This window comes from Oncorhynchus mykiss, chromosome 2 (assembly GCF_057628025.1).
Source record: "Oncorhynchus mykiss isolate SJ-2025 chromosome 2, ASM5762802v1, whole genome shotgun sequence".
Lineage (NCBI taxonomy): Eukaryota > Metazoa > Chordata > Actinopteri > Salmoniformes > Salmonidae > Oncorhynchus > Oncorhynchus mykiss.
In genome coordinates this window covers 50,574,775-50,589,483 of record NC_143023.1, presented here as the reverse complement: position 1 = coordinate 50,589,483, position 14,709 = coordinate 50,574,775, and the positions used below count along the sequence as shown (strand labels likewise).

The 14,709-nt window shown below is 44.7% G+C and overlaps 1 protein-coding gene across 1 annotated transcript in view; it reads left to right on the top strand.

Moving 5' to 3' along the window:
* LOC110491068 (La ribonucleoprotein 1, translational regulator) overlaps window positions 1–14,709 on the top strand; it is an 83,352-nt gene that overhangs the window by 56,501 nt on the left and 12,142 nt on the right. The window contains 4 exon segments of the mRNA XM_036950051.2: window positions 8,612–8,808; window positions 12,348–12,746; window positions 14,047–14,170; window positions 14,456–14,661. Coding sequence (XP_036805946.2) covers window positions 8,612–8,808; window positions 12,348–12,746; window positions 14,047–14,170; window positions 14,456–14,661 — 926 coding nt within the window.

The following is a 14,709-nucleotide window of genomic DNA, read 5'->3' as shown; positions in this document are numbered from 1 at the left end:
AAATCGGCGTCGAAAGTCAGCGGCAAGCATACCTATTTTATCAGCCAACTGTGTGCTCGGGAACGCACTGGTAGAGAGCTTCTCTTTCATGGTCTGGCAGCTGGGAAAGTGGCTCAAATTTTCTTTCCGCATCTGCGTCTCCCACAGAGTCAGTTTGGTTTTAAATGCCTTCACTGTACTGTACATATCAGAGATGACACGATCCCGACCCTGCAGCTGCAAGTTTATTGCATTCAGATGACTCGTAATGTCACACAGAAAAGCCATTTCACACAGAAACATTTCGTCTCGGAGTTGTGTTGTGTCTTTCCCTTTGCTGTCCAAGAACAGACAAATCTCCTCACGAAGCTCGAAACATCTTTGAAGCACCTTTCCCTGGCTTAGCCATCGCACCTCTGTGTGATAAGGCAAATCACCATGCTCCGTTTCTAACTCCGTCAGAAATGCCTTGAACTGGCGGTGATTCAAACCTTTGGCTCTGATAAAGTTAACTGTGCGCGTGATGATGCTCATTACATGCTCCATTTTCAAGGCTTTACCGCACAACGCTTCCTGGTGTATGATACAATGATAAGCTGTCAGCTCACCTGTCGCGTTTTCCTCTTGCATCTTTTCCCGTATCTTCGCCACCAGTCCGCTCCTGTGTCCACACATCGCAGGTGCTCCGTCGGTTGTCAAACCCACGAGTTTTTCCCAAGGCAGCTCCATCTCATTTACACATCTTGACACCTCTTCATACAAATCATGCCCCGTAGTTGTGCCATGCATAGGACGTAAAGCCAAAAACTCCTCTGTCACGCTTAGGTTGGAGTCCACTCCGCGGATGAAAATTGACAACTGGGCAATGTCAGAAATGTCGGTGCTCTCATCCACAGCCAAGGAATATGCAATAAAATCTTTTCCCTTTTTCACAAGCTGCTCTTTTAGATTGATGGACAACTGGTCTACTCTCTCGGCAATGGTGTTTCTGCTCAGACTCACATTTAAAAAGAGTTGCCTTTTTTCTGGGCAAACTTCGTCACAAACTTTAATCATGCAGTTTTTGATGAAATCCCCCTCCGTAAATGGCCGGGCTGATTTAGCGATCTCTTCTGCCAAAATAAAACTGGCCTTGACAGCAGCCTGGCCTTGTGATTTGGCTTTTTTGAACAGAGCCTGTCGAGATTTGAGGCCTCGTTTTAATTCCTCTGCCTTTTGTAGCCTTTGTTCCATGTCCATATTCTTGTTTTTGTCCGCGTGTTTCGTTTCATAATGTCGTCTCAGATTATACTCTTTCAGTACCGCCACACTTTCTCCACACAGAAGACACACAGGTTTTCCAGCTACCTTCGTGAACATATACTCCGACTCCCACCTTGTTTGAAACCCCCGGTTCTCAGTATCCACCTTCCGTTTTGCCATTTTTGATGGGTATCTGAAAGTTAATTTTACTGTGATGCTGACGACTGCTGTGCCAATAAATATTGAAATGAAGCAGCCTACTGCTCGGTGCGTCACCTTTGCATTGTGGGAAATGTAGTATTGGTGCGTGTAAAAGATCTGCGGGCTGCCGGCTTGCTGCGGGCCGGTTCTAATAATAAATCAAGATCATCCCAGGGGCCGTAAAAAACCTTCTTGCGGGCCGGATGTGGCCCGCGGGCCTTGACTCTGACATATGTGCTCTAGACTACCCGCACACATACAGTGGGGCAAAAAAGTACTTAGTCAGCCACCAATTGTGCAAGTTCTCCCACTTAAAAAGATTATTAAAAGATGATTAAAATGATTTTTAATGAATTTATTTGCAAGTTATGGTGGAAAATAAGTATTTGGTCACCTACAAACAAGCAAGATTTCTGGCTCTCACAGACCTGTAACTTATTATTTAAGAGCCTCCTCTGTCCTCCAGTCGTTACCTTATTAATGGCACCTGTTTGAACTTGTTATCAGTATAAAATACACCTGTCCACAACCTCAAACAGTCACACTCCAAACTCCACTATGGTCAATACCAAAGAGCTGTCAAAGGACACCAGAAACAAAATTGTAGACCAGCACCAGGCCTGGAAGACTGAATCTGCAACAGGTAAGCAGCTTGGTTTGAAGAAATCAACTGTGGGAGCAATTATTAGGAAATGGAAGACATACAAGACCACTGATAATCTCCCTCGATCCGGGGCTCCACGAAAGATCTGACCCCGTGGGGTCAAAATGATCACAAGAACGGTGAGCAAAAATCCCAGAACCACGCGGGGGGACCTAGTGAATGACCTGCAGAGAGCTGGGACCAAAGTAACAAAGCCTACCATCAGTAACACACCATGCCGCCAGGGACTGAAATCCTGCAGTGCCAGACGTGTCCCCCTGCTTAAGCCAGTACATGTCCAGGCCCGTCTGAAGTTTGCTAGAGAGCATTTTGGATGATCCAGAAGAAGATTGGGAGAATGTCACATGGTCAGATGAAACCAAAATATAGCTTTTTGGTAAAAACTCAACTCGTCGTGTTTTGAGGACAAAGAATGCTGAGTTGCATCCAAATAACACCATACCTACTGTGAAGCATGGGGGTGGAAACATCATGCTTTGGGGCTGTTTTTCTGCAAAGGGACCAGGACGACTGATCCGTGTAAAGGAAAGAATGAATGGGGCCATGTATCGTGAGATTTTGAGTGAAAACCTCCTTCCATCAGCAAGGGGATTGAATATGAAACGTGGCTGGGTCTTTCAGCATGACAATGATCCCAAACACACCATCCGGGCAACGAAGGAGTGGCTTCGTAAGAAGCATTTCAAGGTCCTGGAGTGGCCTAGCCAGTCTCCAAATCTCAACCCCATAGAACATTTTTGGAGGGAGTTGAAAGTCCGTGTTGCCCAGCAACAGCCCCAAAACATCACTGCTCTAGAGGAGATCTGCATGGAGGAATGGGCCAAAATACCAGCAACAGTGTGTGAAAACCTTGTGAAGACTTACAGAAAACGTTTGACCTCTGTCATTGCCAACAAAGGGTATATAACAAAGTATTGAGAAACTTTTGTTTTTGACCAAATACTTATTTTCCACCATCATTTGCAAATAAATTCATAAAAAATCCTACAATGTGATTTTTCTGGGGGGGGGGGGGGGGGGGGGGGGGGGGAACTAATTTTGTCTGTCATAGTTGGTGTACCTATGATGCAAATTACAGGCCTCTCATCTTTTTAAGTGGGAGAACTTGCACAATTGGTGGCTGACTAAATACTTTTTTGCCCTACTGTATACTTACACTGACACCCCAACACACACACACATACATTTGTATATATGTGGACACCCCTTCAAATTAGTGGATTCATCATTTCAGGCACACCCATTGCTGACAGGTGTACAAAATCGAGTACACAGCCATGCAATCTCCATAGACAAATGCTGGCGGTAGAATGGCCTCACTGAAGAGCTCCCTGACTTTCAATGTGGCACCATCATAGGATGCCACCGTTCCATCAAGTCAGTTCGTAAAATGTCTGCCCTGCTAGAGCTGCCCTGGTCAACTGTAAGTGCTGTTATTGTGAAGTGGAAAAGTCTAGGAGCAACAACGGCTCAGCCGCGAAGTGGTAGGCCACACAAGCTCACAGAACGGGACCGTTGAGTTCTGTAGCGCGTAAATATGTCTGTCCTCTGTTGCAACACTCACTACCGAGTTTCAAACTGCCTCTGGAAGCAACGTCAGCACAATAACTGTTCGTCAGAAGCTTCATGAAATGGGTTTCCATGGCCGAGCAGCCGCACACAAGCCTAAGATCACCATGTGCAATGCCAAGTGTCGGCTGGAGTGGCATAAAGCTTGCCGCCATTGGACTCTGGAGCAGTGGAAATGCGTTCTCTGGAGTGATGAATCACACTTCATCTGGCAGTCCGACAAACATATCTGGGTTTTGCGGATGCCAGGAGAATGCTACCTGCCTGAATGCATAGTGCCAACTGTAAAGTTTGGTGGAGGAGAAAGAATGGTCTGGGGATGTTTCATGGTTCGGTCTAGGCCCCATAATTACAATAAAGGGAAATCTTTGGAAAGTATTCTGACCCCTTGACTTGTTACATTACAGCCTTATTCTAAAATGTTATCTTTTTCTCATCAATATACACACAGTACCCCATAATGACAAAGCAAAAAACACTATCTTTTGTGCAAATGTATTAAACCTAAAAAGCGGGTACCTTATTTACGTAAGTATTCAGACCCTTTGCTATGAGACTCACAATTGAGCTCAGGTGCTGTTTCCATTGATCATCCTTGATGTTTCTACAACTTGATTGGAGTCCACCTATGGTAAATTCAATTGATTTGGACATGATTTGGAAAGGCACACACCTGTCTACACTACCGGTCAAAGTTTTAGAACCGCTACTCATTCAAGGATTATTCTTTTTTTTTTTTTTTGTATTTTCTACATTGTAGAATAATAGTGAAGACAAACTATAACTTGCACATATGGAATCATGTAGTAAAAAATAAAAGTGTTAAACAAATCATGAACATGATGGTTACTTGTGACAGAGCTCCAGAGTTCCTCTTTGGAGATGGGAGAAGCTTCCAGAAGGACAACCATCTCTGCAGCACTCCACCAATTGGGCCTTTATGGTGGAGTGGCCAGACGGAAGCCTCTCCTCAGTACAAGGCACATGACAGCCCGCTCGGAGTTTGCCAAAAGGCACCTAACAAGATTCTCTGTTCTGATGAAACCAAGATTGAACTCTTTTGCCTGAATGCCAAGTACCACGTCTGGTGGAAAACTGGCACCGCTCATCACCATGCCTACGGTGAAGCATGGTGGTGGCAACATCATGTTATGGGGATGTTTTTCAATGGCAGGGACTGAGAGACTAGGCGACATTGAGGGAAAGATGAACAGAGCAAAGTACAGAGAGATCCTTGATGAAAACCTGCTCCAGAGCGCTCCTGATCTCAGATTGGGGCGACAGTTCACCTTCCAACAGGACAATGACCCAAAGCACACTTTAAGACAACGCAGGAGGGACTTTGTGACAAGTCTCTGAATGTCCTTGAGTGGACCAGCCAGAGCCCGGACTTGAACCCGATTGAACATCTCTGGATAGACCTGAACATAGCTGTGCAGCAACTCTCCCCATCCAACCTGGCAGAGCTTGAGAGGATCTGCAGAGTAGAATGGGAGAAACTCCCCAAATACAGGTGTGCCAAGCTTGTAGCGTCATACCCAAGAAGACTCGAGGTTGTAATCACTGCCAAAGATGCTTCAACAAAGTGCTGAGTAAAGGGTTTGAATACTAATGTAAATGTGATATTTCATTTTTTTTATTTATATATACATTTGTAAAATCTAAACCTGTTTTGCTTTGTCATTATGGGGTATTGTGTGTACAGTCGTGGCCAAAAGTTTGAGAATGACACAAATACTAATTTCCACAAAGTTTGCTGCTTCAGTGTCTTTAATGTTTTTGTCAGATGTTACTATGGACTACTGAAGTATAATTACAAGCATTTCATAAGTGTCAACGACTTTTATTGACAATTACATGAAGTTGATGCAACGAGTCCATATTTGCAGTGTTGACACTTCTTTTTTCAAGGCCTCTGCAATCCGCCCTGGCATACTGTCAATTAACTTCTGGGCCACATCCTGACTGATGTCAGCCCATTCTTGCATAATATATGCTTGGAGTTTGTCAATTTGTGGGTTTTTGTTTGTCCACCCGCCTATTGAGGATTGACCACAAGTTCTCAATGAGATTAAGGTCTGGGGAGTTTCCTGGCCATGGACCTAAAATATTGATGTTTTGCTCCCCGAGCCACTTAGTTATCACTTTTGCCTTATGGCAAGGTGCTCCATCATGCTGGAAAAGGCATTGTTTGTCCACAAACTGTTCCTGGATGGTTGGGAGAAGTTGCTCTCGGGGATGTGTTGGGACCATTCTTTATTCATGGCTGTGTTCTTAGGCAAAATTGCGAGTGAGACCACTGCCTTGGCTGAGAAGCAGCCCCACACATGAATGGTCTCAGGATGCTTTACTGTTGGCATGACAGGACTGATGGTAACGCTCACCTTGTCTTCTCCGGACAAGCTTTTTTCCAGATGCCCCAAATAATAGGAAAGGGGATTCATCAGAGAAAATGACTTTACCCCAGTCCTCAGTATATTTTGCAGAATATCAGTCTGTCCCTGATGTTTTTCCTGGAGATAAGTGGCTTCTTTGCTGCCCTTCTTGACACCAGGCCATCCTCCAAAAGTCTTTGCCTCACTGTGCGTGCAGATGCACTCACACCTGCCTGCTGCCATTCCTGAGCAAGCTCTGTACTGGTGGTGCTCCAATCCCGCAGCTGAATCAAATTTTGGAGACAGTCCTGGCACTTGCTGGACTTTCTTGGGCGCCCTGAAGCCTTCTTCACAACAATTGAAACGCTTTCCTTGAAGTTCTTGATGATCCAATAAATGGTTGATTTTAGGTGCAATCTTACTGGCAGCAATATCCTTGCCTGTGAAGCCCTTTTGTGCAAAGCAATGATGACGGCACGTGTTTCCTTGAAAGTAACCATGGTTGACAGAGGAAGAACATTGATTCCAAGCACCAGCCTCCTTTTGAAGCTTCCAGTCTGTTATTCGAACTCAATCAGCATGACAGAGTCATCTCCAGCCTTGTCCTCATCAACACTCACACCTGTGTTAACAAGAGAATCACTGACATGATGTCAGCTGGTCCTTTTGTGGCAGGGCTGAAATGCAGTGAAAATGTTCTTTGGGGATTCAGTTCATTTGCATGGCAAAGAGGGACTTTGCAATTAATCACTCTTCATATGCAAGCAGCATACCACCCTGCATACCACTGCTGGTTTGCTTCTGAAGCTAAGCAGGGTTGGTCCTGGTCAGTACCTGGATGGGAGACCAGATGCTGCTGGAAGTGGTATTGGAGGGCCAGTAGGAGGCACTCTTTCCTCTGGTCTAAAAAAATAAATATCCCAATACCCCAGGGCAGTGATTGTGTAGGGTGCCGTCTTTCGGACGGGACGTTAATCGGGTGTCCTGACTCTCTGAGGTCATTACAGATCCCATGGCACTTATCGTAATAGTATGGGTGTTAACCCCGGTGTCCTGGCTAAAATCCCAATCTGGCCCTCGAACCATCGCCGTCACCTAATAATCCCCAGTTTACAATTGGCTCATTCATCCCCCTCCTCTCCCCTGTAACTATTCCCCAGGTCGTTGCTGCAAATGAGAACGTGTTCTCAGTCAACTTACCTGGTAAAATAACGGATAAAAAAATAAAATAACATTCTGGAGTATATGCAAATTGCCATCATACAAACTGAGGCAGCAGACTTTGAAAATTAATATTTGTGCCATTCTGAAAACTTTTGGATTGAAGAGGGGGGAAAAAACTATTTAATCCATTTTAGAATAATGCTGTAACGTAGCAAAAAAGTGAAGGTCTGAATACTTTCCGAATGCACTGTAGCTACCTCGACTACCTCGTACCCCTGCACATCGCCTCGTTACTGTATATGTTGTTTTTACTCGTTACTGTTATTCAGTGAATTTCTATACTCAAGTGTTGCTTTCAATTGCAGAAAAATCCCTGGTTAGGTTGCAGTCATTTGTAGTTGGTGGTGGCACAACAATTTGAGTGTTAAGGGGGGAATTCTTTTTTTCCGACTGTAGGCATTGGGTGTTGCTTAACTTTGTTTATTAAATAAATGAAAGCATTCTCAATCAGAATAGGCTAGTGGGAGGGGCTATATCAGGACAGGCTCATTGTAATGGCTGGAATGAAATCTATGGAATGGTACCAAACGCATTTAAACAGTGTGTTTGATGCTGTTCCATTGGTTAAATTCCATCCCTTTAAAATTAGTCCATCCTTCTATAGCTCCTCCCACCAGCCTCCACTGCTATCAACATGTGTTATTTGTTCACTCAGGTTCCTTTTATCTAATATTGGGTTTTGGTTGAAGATCTAACATTCAGTGTCCACAATATGCAAAAATAGAGAAAATCAAAAACCTAGTCAGCCGCACCCACTTTAAGAGACTGGTCTAATAAAGAGACTATCGAACAGACGTGTGTGTATATATCTTTACATTATATCATTATCATTACATTCACTATCAAAACACAGTGATACTTAGCCATATAAAGTAGCTCTACCACCTAGCCAGCCACAATCACTATCTACGCGCTTGTTTCTTGCTATCCACTTACATCACAACGCTCAGGTGAAGACTAAATGCTTCTGTACATTGGCTCAGTTGGAGCAGAACCCAGACACTTGTTCCCTAAGGACCGAGGTATATAGTGTAATACTGTGAGGTGTAAAACCATTGGATAAAAGGGCTTATTTCTTACTGCTTCTCTGTGAGTACACTGATTCAGTCAAGTGCTTTCCTGCTTTGTGTTTAATAGACAATGATTAGAAAACGCTTATTTAATCAGGTAGGACTGGTAGGTAGTTCAAGGGGTATGAGTGGTAGCTATGACTGCATCCCAAGCACACACTATAAACAGAATAGGGTGAGACACAACTATTGAAAGATAGCTGATATAGAGTGGGCTTACCCTCACTAGGCCACTCTGTAGGCTTGTCTAGTCTTGTGCTCACCTATAGAGTCAATCTAATCGACAGAGTCTGCTCCAGGGTCTCCCCGGTCTTCCACGCCCACCAGGGGCATGACCAGGGCCTCCATGCAGCCCAAGATGGAGCAGGACGTGTCCAACCTGAAGAGCATGCCCAAGGGACTGTCGGCCAGCCTGCCCGACCTGGACTCTGAGTCCTGGATCGAGGTGAAGAAGAGACCCAAGCCCTCCCCGGCCAGAACCAAGGTGAGTGGAGTTGGATCCAGCCACTCTATGTCCAGTTGAGTGGTCTGGCAATGAAAGACCATTATCCTACATCTGTAAAAACAAATCTCTATAACAAAGATCATTGTCGGTTCTATTTGTATGTATTTTTCTGTTGGAATTAACGGGAATATATGGGAATTAATATTAATATCATTTTAAATATAGTTGTTTTTTGCATTGGATATATTTATCATATGGAAACAAACATTTTAATCCTTCCAATCGAAATAATTCAATTTAGTTACAAATTGAAGTTTAATTAAATGAGTTGACTCTTCACATGGGATGATTTTGCTGAACAACGAAAGGGAATATTAAAAAATCCCCAATGATCCATCGTATCTCCCAAAAACTTTTTCAACATACATCAAGAAATTAAAGCTTTGGTTGTCTTCCTCTCAGGCTTCCATGTCTTCTCCCTGGACCTCCTCAATATCCACCTCTTGAACATCAGACTCTGAGGCCTCATCTTCACTGTCACTTTCCAACCTTGAGGATGGCTTGTTGTCAGGCTCAAAAAGCCTCAAATTTGCCTGTATGGCCACCAATTTTTCAACCCTTGTATTGGTCAGCCTGTTGCGTGCTTTGGTGTGTGTTCCCAAACAAGGACCAGTTGAGGTGGCTGATATTGGTGGGATTTTAAGGATGTTGGAGGCAACAGGAGAAAGAGCCTCAGATCCACAAAGTCCCTTCCACCAGGTGGCTGATGAGATATGTTGGCACGACTGCCATATTGCATCTCCCTCCCAAAGCCTTTGCTTGGTAGTGTACTTCGCCACACTGCCAAGAACCTTGCCCTCATCCAGGCCAAGGGGGTGAGACACGGTTTGTGATGACATCATAGGCCTTGTTGAGCTCTGCACCAGACAGGATGCTCTTGCCAGCATACTTTGGGTCCAACGTGTACGCTGCGGCGTGTATGGGCTTCAGGCAGGAGTATTCATGCTTTTTGACCTATTTCAGAACTGCAGTTTCTCTGCTTGGAGCAACAGTGAAGTGGGCAGGGCAGTACGGATTTCTTCTCTTACATCTGCAAGCAGAGTCTGAACATCAGACAGGATGGCATTGTCTCCCTCAATCCGTGGAATGGCTACTGCTATAGGTTTCGGAGGTTTCAGGCTGCTTACCACTCTCTCCCAAAATACATAATCCTGGAGGATCCTCTTGATGGGGCTGTCCATATCGGCAGACTGTGATATGGCCATTTCTTGGAGAGAGTCCTTCCCCTCCAGGTGACTGTCAAACATGATGACAACACCACCCCAACGGGTGTTGCTGGGCAGCTTCAATGTGGTGCTCTTATTCTTCTCACTTTGCTGATATAACTTGATGACCCTTCACATACATAACCATTTCCTTGGCTCTCTTGTAGAGTGTATCCATTGTTTTCAGTGCCATGATGTCCTTGAGGAGCAGATTCAATGCATGAGCAGCACAGCCAATGGGTGTGATGTGAGGGTAGGACTCCACTTTAGACCAAGCAGCCTTCATGTTCGCTGTCTGTCACCTGTGCAAATACCTTCTGGGGTCCAAGGTCATTGATGACTGCCTTCAGCTCATCTGCAATGTAGAGACCGGTGTGTCTGTTGTCCCTTGTGTCTGTGCTCTTGTAGAATACTGGTTGAGGGGTGGAGATGTAGTTAATTATTCCTTGCCCACGAACATTCAACCACCCATCAGAGATGATTGCAATACAGTCTGCTTTCTCTATGATTTGCTTGACCTTCACTTCAACTCTGTTGAACTCTGCATCCAGCAAATGAGTAGATAAAGCATGTCTGGTTGGAGGGGTGTACGCTGGGCGAAGAACATTCCGAAATCTCTTCCAATACACATTGCCTGTGAGCATCAGAGGTGAACCAGTTGCATACACAGCTCGAGGAAGACATTCATCAGCATTTCTCGGACTACGTTCCTCCATTGAGTCTAAAAAACTTCTGATTCCAGGAGGACCTTGAGCTGTTGCTATCGACAAGGTGTCTGATTCATCATTTACACCTCGAATAGAAGTAGAGGGACTTGTCAGGGGTTGTTGTGAGCGCTGAGGGAACTTTATGCACCTGGCCAGATGATTCTGCATCTTTATTGCATTCCTCACATATGATTTGGCACAGTATTTGCAAATGTACACAGCTTTTCCTTCTACATTAGCTGCAGTGAAATGTCTCCACACATCAGATGGTGCCTGTGGCATTTTCCTGTAAAGATTATTTTAAAAAGTGAGTAAAAAAACAAATACAATTCCATGTACAGATAAATAGATAAGCAGCTAGATTAAACAACTCCTTTGTAAGATAACTGTTTTAAAATTAAACGTATTGGAACAGGTGAATTAACACTCCTCAGTTAGCAGGCTCAAGCAAGCTAAAACCCACATGGTAGCAGAAACTAACTCGCAGAAATTGTTAACAAGTTAGAAATGATTTATACACACTTTGCTGTAGGCTACTATTTACTAGTTAACAAAAAATTGTCATATAAAATATATTCACCCCACCCAGTATTGTAGTCAAAACTTACCAGAAAGCGTGTAGTCCTTGGTTCAGGCAGTGTAGTAGTGTCAGCTCAGTAGCATCTCAATAGTGTGCAAGATCTTGAGAATCAGTTGTACATTCCATTGAATCGGGGATAGTTTAACCAAAACAACTAAATGTAATGTTTTAACTGTAATATGTACGTTTTTTGATGACGTTATCAAATTCACATGGAAAGGTGTGTTATAGATCTGTCATTCTCATTGAAAACGAGTCTATGAAGCAGTTTTATGTGCGCTATTTCTATGCTTCCCGTTCTTAAGTTTTGTTTTTGTCTTTTTCTTTCGGTTTGTACACCAGCTTCAAAAAGCTGAAAATACAATATTTTTGGTTATGGAAAATATCTTTCACAGTAGTTTAGATGGTACTATGAGCCTCTACAATATAAAAATTGTAGTCTGAAATTTGGCTATCATAATTTTTGCGACCAGAAAATGGCAGAGCAATTTCTGAATAGTGCAGCTTTAAGTCCACAGCAATGCTTACACCACTTCAGGTGACCGCTTTTGAGGTCTGGGAAAAATCTAAGAAATGTTTATTTTTTGGTGTAGATACCCATTATTCAAGTGCTCACCAGCCAGGGATTTGTTTGATTAGGGTGTTTTTGTAGTTCACATGCGATTGCAGCGTTTGCTAAACAAATCGCCACTTGATTGATGCAAGTAATCATGATCTAATTCTGCCAGGTAGTAGGCATAGACCAAAGCGCTTGTTCAAAGTAGTGCACTACATAGGGAATAGGTTGCCATTTGGGTTATGTTCAATATGTTACTGTTCATCACCAGTCCATTCCTCCTGCCTGTGGTGTTATCTATTCATCTGTTCACCAGCACCCTCTTCATGGTGTCCCTGCCTGTATACAGTATGACTGTCTGCCTGCTCCATACCTCTACATTGCCCTTTCTCTACTTCCTTGTCTCCCTCTCCACCTTGGCACCCATCCATCCATCCACGCCTCCTCCCATGGACGTTGACTGATGGTAGACCCCTTCGTTGCAGCAGAAGGAAGACGCTCTCTCCCCGGTGCCCAAGGCAGGCCTCAGCCTTGTCCCCTCCACCACCTCAGCCAAGGATGAGCCCGAGGAGCTGGACTTCATGTTTGACGAGGAGATGGAGCAGATGGATGGCCGCAGGAACACATTTACTGACTGGTCCGATGAGGACTCGGACTGCGAGATCGCCGACAATGACGTCAACAAGATCCTCATTGTGACACAGACGCCGCCCTACCTGCGCAAGCACCCAGGGGGTGACCGCACGGGCCACCACACGTCGCGCTCCAAGCTGACCAATGAGCTGGTGAAGGTGATCAACGACGGCCTGTACTACTATGAAGCAGATCTGTGGGATGACAACTACGAACCCGAGTACGCCACCATCAAGGTCAGTCCCTTTCACTTTAACTCTGTAGTCAGGTAGCAAGCACTCTTATCTAGAATAGGTGCATTCATTTGAGGACTGTGAGGATGGATATCAGAATTTTCAATAGGTAGTAACTAACTATTTGGGGACAGCCTAAGTAATTCCAGATTCTCTAGTTAAATGAGGCATGTGCCTAGTTTCCACCAGGACCGGAAACCATTTAAACAAAATACACTCTTGTTGTGACAGTCACCATTCGGAGATAAAAAAAAACCAAATAGACAACAATAATAAACCAATCGGTTATGAACAACCACATATCACTGATATAACTTAAGTGGGCTGTTTTTGTCCCTGCTCTCATTGTGGCAGGGCACTTTGTGCCATTCACGTGCCCCCCCCCATCCAGTGGTGTGTTAATAAATAAACCCTACCTGGGCTGCCTTTGCCTGGCTAAGGGCTCTGTGGAGTGGGTTTCGGGGACAAATGGCTCTTCAGATGTCTTCACAGGTAACTTGGTCAGAGATGGCTGGCGCTTGAAAAGTACGTCTTGTTTCCTAGGTTGCATCCAAAATGGCATCCTATTTACCTCACTACCGGAAATGTATGGGCCCTGTTCAAAAGTAATACACTATATAGGCAATAGGGTGCCATTTGCGACAAAAGCTCAGTGTGTGTAGAAGTCAAGTTCTAGTTTAGTTCCTATAATTTTGTTGCTATTTTTATACCATAGCCTAGTAGTATTCTTGGTCACCATGCCATGTTGGTGCGTGTCTGACCGTTGCCAAACTTTGAAGAAGGTACATTATGCTCCACAGATCATTGTTGATTACAGCTTATTTCCTAATCCCCCCCATCTTTTGTTTGACTCTTGAAGAAGAAAAAAACTGTTTTTGGACATGCAATGAGGTGGTGAAAATGATCACATGATTAAATGTTTTGCTTTTGAATGTTCATCACCTGGTCTGATTTGATATTGGGACGATTTATCGGACACAAATAAAGGCTAGTCCTGGATTAAGTAGATTTCTCTGGGTCTAAATGGAGTTAGAATTTCGGTTGTGGTCGGGTCCACTCAGGTCTATCAGCTGTAGTGACAATCAAACAGGACCCGGTCTTGAGGGACAAGTTAGAATTTCGGTTGGGTCTCGGGTATATCGGGTCAACCAGGACCCGTGAAGACCTTTTTACAAAGAAGCACTTTCAATGGAAAATCTCCATTGTACATGCTTTTTATTCTAGGACTAGATCTGCCTCCCTGAAACGACCCATTGAGTTCACCACCGCTGTTTCACTGAGCCTCCCTGTCATGTCTCTGCAGCAAGAGGTGGAGAACTTCAAAAAGGTTCACCTGATCAGCCGAGAGGAGTTTGACTGCCTGACCCCAGAACCCCCCGTCGACCCCAACCAGGAGGTGCCCCCTGGACCCCCAAAGCCCCAGCAGAGTGAGTACCACAGACACATGAACGGATGAGACGCAGACCTCTTACTAAGACGGGGGGTCACACAGCTATGGCTTAATCACATGCCGAACACAACCACTCTACTGAACCAACGTTGGGAAATAACACCAGATATAGAGAGCAGAATAATACAGTGGGAATGTTTCTATGGCTTTACAACACCGACAAGCTATAGGAATACCACCACGTAAGTCTTATTCATGTGCATATTGAAATGGAAGCTGTGATACAGAAATGACCCATATGAACACGTGACTCATCTCTCAGTTCCCGTAGACGCCTTGGCGAACAAACTGTTCGGTGCCCCTGAGCCTTCCACGATAGCACGCTCCCTCCCGACTACTGTACCTGACTCGCCCAACTACCGCAGTGCCCGGACACCCCGCACGCCTCGCACCCCGCACCGGAAGGACCTCGCCATGACGCCCCGTTTCTACCCTGTTGTGAAGGAGAGCCGGCCCGTCGACGCCAAGGTAACAATTTTGTGTCTGACATTTTGCTTAGTCTTACCCACATCCCGT